This window comes from Bison bison, unplaced genomic scaffold (genome assembly GCF_000754665.1).
Source record: "Bison bison bison isolate TAMUID 2011002044 unplaced genomic scaffold, Bison_UMD1.0 scf7180017864289, whole genome shotgun sequence".
NCBI lineage: Eukaryota > Metazoa > Chordata > Mammalia > Artiodactyla > Bovidae > Bison > Bison bison.
In genome coordinates, this window is record NW_011494861.1 from 1,448,738 (window position 1) to 1,457,692 (window position 8,955).

The window sequence follows — 8,955 nt, forward strand, 5'->3', positions numbered from 1 at the left end:
CCATTCTGTTGTTTTCCTCTATTTCTTTGCATTGATCGCTGAGGAAGGCTTTCTTATCTCTCCTTGCTATTCTTTGGAACTCTGCATTCAGATGCTTATATCTTTCCTTTTCTCCTTTGCTTTTTGCTTCTCTTCTTTTCACATCTTCCTCAGACAGCCATTTTGCTTTTTGCATTTCTTTTTCATGGGAATGGTCTTGATTCCTGTCTCCTGTACAATGTCATGAACCTCCGTGCATAGTTCATCAGGCACTCTATCAGATCTAGTCCCTTAAATCTATTTCTCACTTCCACTGTACAATCATAAGGGATTTGATTTAGGTCATACCTGAATGGTCTAGTGGTTTTCCCTACTTTCTTCAATTTAAGTCTGAATTTGGCAATAAGGAGTTCATGATCTGAGCCACAGTCAGCTCCTGGTCTTGTTTTTGCTGACTGTATAGAGCTTTTCCATCTTTGGCTGCAAAGAATATAATCAATCTGATTTCAGTGTTGACCATCTGGTGATGTCCACGTGTAGAATCTTCTCTTGTGTTGTTGGAAGAGGGTGTTTGCTATGACCAGTGCATTCTCTTGGCAAAACTCTATTAGCCTTTTCCCTGTTTCACTCCTACTCCAAGGCCAAATTTGCCTGTTACTCCAGGTGTTTCTTGACTTCCTACTTTTGCATTCTAGTCCCCTATAATGAAAAGGACATCTTTTTTGGGTGTTAGTTCTAAAAGGTCTTGTAGGTCTTCATAGAACCGTTCAACTTCAGCTTCTTCAGCATTACTGGTTGGGTCATAGACTTGGATTACTGTGATATTGAATGGTTTGCCTTGGAAACGAACAGAGATCATTCTGTCATTTTTGAGATTGCATCCAAGTACTGCATTTCGGATTCTTTTGTTGACCATGATGGCTACTGCATTTCTTCTAAGGGATTCCTGCCCACAGTAGTAGATATAATGGTCATTTGAGTTAAATTCACCCATTCCAGTCCATTTTAGTTCACTGATTCCTAGAATGTCGACATTCACTCTTGCCATCTCCTGTTTGACCACTTCCAATTTGCCTTGATTCATGGACCTGACATTCCAGGTTCCTATGCAATATTGGTCTTCACAGCATCGGACCTTGCTTCTATCACCAGTCACATCCACAACTGGGTACTGTTTTTGCTTTGGCTCCATCCCTTCATTCTTTCTGGAGTTATTTCTCAACTGATCTCCAGTAGCATATTGGGCACCTACCAACCCGGGGAGTTCCCCTTTCAGTATCCTATCAATTTGCCTTTTCATACTGTTCATGGAACTAGCAAGAAGGTACTCTTTCTGCCCCCTTCTGATGCCTATGTCAGAAGCTTTTTCTATCTCCTTTATACTTTAATAAAACTTTATTACACAAAAGCTCTGAGTGATCAAGCCTTGTCTCTGGCCCCGGATTGAATTCTTCTCCTCCGGGGGCCGAGAATCCCAGTGTCTGCGTGTGATTCAATAACAACCTTTCATCTTGCGGGCTCGTCCGGGATCCTTCAGGACAAGGCAATAGCACCCTACTCCAGTACTCTTGCTTGGAAAATCCCGTGGATGGAGGAGCCTGTTAGGCTGCAATCCACGGGGTCGCTAAGAGTCGGACACGACTGAGCGACTTCACTTTCACTTTTCACTTTCATGCATTGGAGAAGGAAATGGCAACCCACTCCAGTGTCCTTGCCTGGAGAATCCCAGGGCTGCCGTCTATGGGGTCGCACAGAGTCTGAAGATTAGTCAGTTTCAAATAAGGAAAGAGGTAAAACAAATTAAAAAAAGCAACAAGAAGTTTAAAAAATGCATAAGAAATATCATCATAAAGCAAGAGAAATTGAAGCTATTATAATAACAATGCCCAAAGAGAGTTGTTAAATACTAGAATGGATTATTGGGAAGCTCTTTAAAAAGAGAAGAGTCTTGCCTCTTTGGATAAATTTTACTCTAGCCAGAAGACAAGGGCTTAGACAAAAGAGCTCTCAAGATAAAGTCTGAGCCTAGGATTTGGTAAAGAATGGAAGGAATCTTCCTTCATCCCTCAGCCTTCTGAGAACTGATTAAAGTTTAAAACCAGTTAATAATTAGAGCTTTCTGCTTTACAAGAACAGTAATTTAACCCAGACTTACCCAGAGAACGTGTATGTAGCAGCAATGTAAATGAAATTTTCATAATAAAGCTGCTGGTTATCCTGGAAATCATTCATGTTGCAGCTGATCTCAGAGGAACCTGCCCCTTTAACAGTAAGAGTGATAAAAGGTGGCAGGGTGGGTTCATCCCAGGCATAATCCAAGGATGTCATGGGCTTCACTTCAGTGCGGAGCCTGGGCTCAGCGACGCCATGCTGAGTGAAGACAACTGGGACCTATAGCAACGGCAGAGAATAAGGAGAACCTTCATTCAGAGGGGTGATGCTGGAAAGTGATTCAGTGCCTCTTAGGTTCCAGAGCTTTCCCAAATGAATGCTATACAGGGTACAAAATCACAAGTAAGGCTCAACAGCTGGCCTCTTCAAATGCCTTTCTAATCATCTTCAAAATTGCAAAGAGCCCACCAGTTACAGGACATGGGCCACAGTCTGTTGGGTAAAAGGTTTTGAGAAGCTTTGCCACACCAAATACCTAGAGAAAGCAACTCTGTTCTTTCAGTGGCATCTAGTCTCACCCCACCATGCCCAGGATACACTAGGAACAAAGAAAGGAACAAAAATCTTGGAATTCAGCTATGGAAAGTTACAAATTATAAGGCCTAAGGCATAATTCAAAATAGAATCTAACAACCTCCATCTTGGCTGCACTTGGAAGATTCAGAAAGGAGCTCACTGTTACTAAGGAACAGCAGAACTGCCCATTCTACTGGGCATTTGTCAGTCTGATTCTGATTTCTCTGTTTGTATGGAATGTCTGCAGAGGGCCCCATGCTAACCAAACCATCTGGTCAAAGTTAACTTTTGGGAGCTGAGAAGTCATTTCTGGACAAGGCTGCCCAGCAATCAAAATAACCAGCAGAAACCACCTCCCAATGGTAAGGATTTCTGAGACCCCTGTGTAGCTTCTTTCAAACCCAAGTTTACAATGCTTTTTATCATTATCCTAAGTGTAGTATGTACTTCACTTTCCCACATATGAAAGAGCCAAACTGGCTCTCAACTCCCCTTGATACCTTAGAAAAGTTGTCAATTCGGAAAGGAGGGGGTAACTGATCTGTATCACTGAAGGAGATCCTGTAGGTAGCTCCTCGGAGAGTAATTTCCACACGCAGAAAGAAGCATTTTCCCAGAGTATCTCTGCAGCAAAAGGAAACCATGGAGGCTGCATAAAATGTAGGGAACAAGTTCCCAACTCACTTTCTTCTCATACTTCTCACAATTACCACTGTGTGTTCTTTGACAGCATTTAAAAAGTAGAAACTGACAGTACAATCACAAAATAAAAAAGAAATCATTCAAGCAACTTCGAACAGCAGGCCATAACTATATGATATCTACAAATTTTACTTTGGGTTTGTTTGGGGTCATAGTGTCAGTGCAACAAGTGAGTAAATATTGGTTGAACCACATAAAATTATTGACACTAGACTACTTTTGACCTAGAAAAGAGGAATTTCATATGGTTCAAACTAATATGTTGATGTTATTGATGAACAGCGTTCACACTGTAGAATAAGGGAAGATGAGGAAGAATCCTGTGGAATGGAGGTACCAGATGCAATCACAATGTGTATGTGTGTGTGTGTGTATGTATATGTGTGTGTGTGTGTGTATTTAAACATAGACAAACCACTGTAGAGAATGGAAAGCTCTTCTTTATGGAAGAATATCAGTTAATAAATGTAGAAGACATATAAGAACCAGAAATCACCATTTTGCAATAACTAATGTAATAACTGATTCAGGTGAGAACCACCAAACCACTGACTGAAAGGTTTTGTTAAAAGTGAACATACAAAAAGGTTCAAATTATCCCTACCATGAACTAATGTTGTTTACAAAGAAAAGGTAACTTTACAATAGAGAGACCTGGTGGACAGCACCTAAACCAAATGATGATCGAATTTAACAACATCAATAATGGAACCAACAGACATCACAGGCTTCCTGACATGATGCAATGGGAAACATACACCACCACAGAAGTAATGTTCTTACCAAAAATGTCAGGCCCAAACTTAAATATAGAAAACCATCAGAGAAGTCCAGAAAACCAAACATTCTATATGAAATTGGCTTGGACTCCAAAAATGTCAATGTAAATAAAGACAAAAAGGAAAACTGAGACAATGACCATTCTAGATTAAAGCAGATGAGACACACCAGCCAAATAAAATGCATGATCCTTCACTGGACCCCAGATCTGGGGATCAGGGTTACTGTGAAGAACATTTTAAAGGACATTTTATACATTTAAAAACATAATATTAAATTTCTTCAGTGTGTAGTGATGGGTGACAAATTTTTTATGTCTGAAGTATTATGATGACTTCATTTTACTTTTAAATGGTTTAGGAAAAAACTATGCATATGAGTACATGTGGAGAGAGAACAAGAACAGAGCAAATGTTGAAAAGCAGGAAGTGTAGGTAAAGAAGGGGTGTCTTTGTACTACTCCTACAAGTTCTCTGTGGGTTTAAATTGTTTCAAAATGAAAACTTGAGGAAAGTAAAGGAAACATCTGGCCCAGGTCCTTGCTCAGTAGTTTAGGGCCACACACTGAAACTATTTCAAAAGGATTAACAAAGGTATCATCCACCCCCACGCTCCACACCTTTCTTTTCTTCTTCTTTTAAGTAATCATGAGTAACTTTTCTGTTTAATTCTGAATTGGCTTCATACCACACAACAGACCTGGGCTGCCTTCACCAAAGCAGCGTATAAATCAATGGTGGTTTTAGCTGCAAATTCCTCACCTTGCCCGCCCTCACCCCAACCTGTGGGGAACATATGACACTATGAGACAGGAGTTCTGGTTGAAGTCAGGATGAGGGCACTGGGGCCCTGTCCACTTCACTCACTTGGCCTATAAAGTCACCTCCTTAGACCCCTATGAATTCTAGGAACACAGCTTGAAAACCACTATGAAAGGAAAGGAAAGGACAGTGAAGCCACTCAGTCGTGTCTGACTCTTTGCGAACCCGTAGACTGTAGTCCACCAGGCTCCTCCGTCCATGAGATTCTCCAGGCAAGAATACTGGAGTGGGTTGCCATTTCCTTCTCCAGGGGATCTTCCTGACCCAGGGATCGAACCCAGGTCTCCCACATTGCAGGCAGACGCTTATACCAGATGCAATTAACTCTAATAAGGATCAGGGCAAAAGATACATAAGAAAGGCACATCATCAACAAAAACAAAATCAAAGAAAAACCTCAGATAATGCATTTTTTTAGAAAAGTCAAATATAAATATTATTTTGAATCATCTATTAATAAATTAGACATTTTTGTTTCCTTACAGTAGTGTTCTCCAAAGAGAACTCACCATAAGATATAAATAATTAAATTTTGCTTCTAAATGTGTTGAATTAGCACTGATTTCAGTCTCTTTGGCTTCAAAAGCATTTGATGCAAAACATTAAAGAAGACAGAAACAAACAGAAAGACATCCCATGTTCATAGATTTAGAAGACTTAATATTGTCAAGATGTCAGTGCTACACAAAGTGGATCTAGAGATTTAATACAATGCTCATCAAAATTCTAGCTGTTTTTTTTTTCTCCAGAAACAGAAAAATTTATCCTAAAATTCAGATGGAATCTCTAGGAACTCCATGTAGCCAAAATAATCTTGAAAAAGAACAAAGATGGAGGTCTCACACTTCTTAATTTCAAAACCTATTACAAAGCTACTATAATCACAACAGTCTGACACTGGCAAAAAGACAAAATATGAAGGAACAGACTAGAAAGCCTGGAAATAAATCCTCACATATAGGGTCACATAATTCTTGACAAGAGTGTAGAGACCATTCCATAGGGAAAAGAAAATTTTTTCAACAAGTAGTATTGGGAAACTGGATATCCACAAGCAGAAGAACAGAGTTGGACTCTTGTTCAGTCGCTAAGTCAGCCTGTCTGACTCTTTGTGACCCCATGAACTGCAGCACACCCGGCTTCTCTGTTCTTCACTATCTCTCTGAGTTTGCTCAAACTCATGTCAATTGAGTCAGTGATGCCATCCAGCTATCTGATCCTTTGTCACTCCCTTCTCCTCTTGCCCTCAATTTTTCCCAGCATCAGGATCTTTTCCAATGAATCAGCTCTTCACATCTGGTGGCCAAAGTATTGGAACTTCAGCTTCAGCAACAGTCCTTCCAATAAGTACTCAGGGTTGATTTCCTTTAGGACTGACTGGTTTGATCTCCTTGCAGTCCAAGGGACTCTCAAGAGTCTCCTCTAGCACCACAGTTTGAAAGCATCAGTTCTTCAGCGCTCAACCTTCTTTATGGGCTAACTCTCACATCCATACATGACTACTGGAAAAATCATAGCTTTGATTATATGGACCTTTGTTGGCAAACTGATGTCTCTATTGGACTCAACCTTACATGAATACAAACGGATCAAATCCTATATAGAAGAGCTAAAACTATAAAATTCTCAGAAGAAAACATAGGGGAAAGCTTCAAGACATTGGATTTGGCAATGATCTTCCATACAACACAAAAAGCACAGGAAACCAAAGTTAAAATAGGCAAGCTGGACTCTATCAAAATTAAAAACGATACACCAAAGAATACAATCAACAGAGTAAAAACACAACATATGAATGGGAGAGAATATATGTAAATTATATATCTCTTATATCAGACTCTAGGGTTGCAGAGAGTCAGACACTTGGAATGCATGTATGTATATATCTCATAAGGGGTTTGTATCCAGAATATATAAAGGATTCCTACAACTCAACAACAACAAAAATCCAACTCAAAAACAGGCAAAGGACCTGAACAGACATGTCAAAAAAGATGTACAAATGGCCTACAAGCAAAGGAAAAGAAGCTCAGCATCACTAATCATTAAGGAAATGAGAATCAAAACCATGAGATACCACCTCACACCCATGAGGATGCCTACTATCAAAAAAGGAAAAATAACAAGCGTTGGTACAGATGTGGAGAAACTGGATCCTTGTGTGCCCTTTACAAGAATGTAAAATGGTGAAATATAAATGGTGAATGTAAAATGGTCCCACTGTATAGCACGGTGAACCATATTCAGTATCCTGTGATAAACCATAATGGAAAGGAATATGAAAAAGAACATATATATCTTGTTTATATAACTGAATCACTGTGCAGTATAGCAGAAATTGACACCACATTGTAAATCAGCTATACTTGAAAAAATGAAACAGAATTTTACTGCACTAGAGAGAAATAAAAAGTAACAAACTAAATGTTGCCACACACACACAAAAAAAGAGTTCTGACACATGTTACAATGTGGATGACATTGAGGACATTATGCTAATGAAATAAGCCAGTCACAAAAAGACAAATATTGTATGATTTCACTTCTCTGAGGTACCTAGAGTAGTCAAATTCATAGAGAAAGGAGAACAGAAGTTGCCAGGGGTTAAGAAAGGGAAAATGAGGAGTTCTCTTTAGTGGGTACAGAGTTTCTGTTTTGCAAGATGAAAAGAGTTTAGGAGACTGCACAACATGAACGTACCTAACACCAGTAAAGCTAAAAATGGCTAAGACAGTAAATTTTACTTTATGTACCTGAGTCACACGAAATAATGCCTGGGTCTTTATGTTATGCTATCTTTCCCATATGGTATGTGCATTTTACTACAATCTTTTCAAAGTTTTATACATTAAAAAAAAAGCATTGGATGACAGAAAAGAGTCATCTTGTGCTAACTGACCCTGACTTTTGTTGATTTTTTTTAATAAGGATCTAAGGGTCACTGGGTTGGGCAAAGAAGACTAGGGGATTTACTGGAATGGCATCTAATGAGAGAATAGCTTGTACAGTGTGCAAGAATAGACAAAAACATCATCAAAGCTGCCATCTGAATGCAGACAAGAGTGGCGGGCGACCATGAGCTCAGTGCTACTCCCTGGACATGTGACCTCAGACGGCAGCAACTGCACAATGGTCAAAATTGTCAACACCCCCTTTTAGCTCATTCCATCAAAAGGTTCATTCCTATCTGCCTAGTCTTTGCAGTTTTAAGACCTTTGAGTCAGAAACATATGTGCCCATTTCATCAAGAGTAGTCTTACTAAAAGTAACTACTTGCTATTTACAACTTTATAAATATTTGAAATTTATATGGTATTTACAGCTTACTATTTATATTGCCGTACCTCAAACAAGACTACTTGTTGACTAAATATAGTCTCTGCACTCACCTCATGTTGATATGGAAGGAATTATTTTTGTTGACTTCGAAGCCTCCAGACCAAATACAATTGGGAACATCCATCAGTCGGACACATAACAGCTGATCGTAGTCATTCCGAGGCCAATGGAACACCACACTGGAACCAGGAAGCGTGGAAATGTAACCTTCAGGATTGGCTGTTCCCTAAAACACGGTATCACTGGGTCAAAAGTCAAGTCAAGATGTAAATGTTTACTGAGAATCTGTCTACTCTGAGCCTTGCCCTCCACCAGGAGCTGTTTAGGGCACTAAAGGCACAAAATGGTTCAGTTCAGTTCAGTTCAGTTGCTCAGTCGTGTCCGACTCTTTGCAACCCCATGGATTGCAGCACACCAGGCCTCCCTGTCCATCATCAACTCCCAGAGTTTACTCAAACTCACGTCCATTGAGTCACTAATGCCATCCAACCATCTCATCTTCTGTTGTCCCCTTCTCCTCCAGCCTTCAATCTTTCCCAGCATCAGGGTCTTTTCAAATGAGTCAGTTCTTTGCATCAGGTGGCCAAAGTACTGGAGTTTCAGCTTTAGCATCAGTCCTTCCAATAAACACTCAGGACTGATCTCC

General features: G+C 39.8%; 1 protein-coding gene across 1 annotated transcript in view; it reads right to left on the minus strand.

Moving 5' to 3' along the window:
• VPS13D (vacuolar protein sorting 13 homolog D (S. cerevisiae)) overlaps positions 1 to 8,955 on the minus strand; it is a 274,572-nt gene that overhangs the window by 140,580 nt on the left and 125,037 nt on the right. The window contains exons 54-56 of the mRNA XM_010850181.1: positions 8,360 to 8,535; positions 3,168 to 3,291; positions 2,135 to 2,370 (exon numbers count right to left, since the gene is read on the minus strand). Of these exons, the coding sequence (XP_010848483.1) occupies positions 2,135 to 2,370; positions 3,168 to 3,291; positions 8,360 to 8,535 (536 nt within the window). The remainder of the gene's footprint in view (positions 1 to 2,134; positions 2,371 to 3,167; positions 3,292 to 8,359; positions 8,536 to 8,955) is intronic.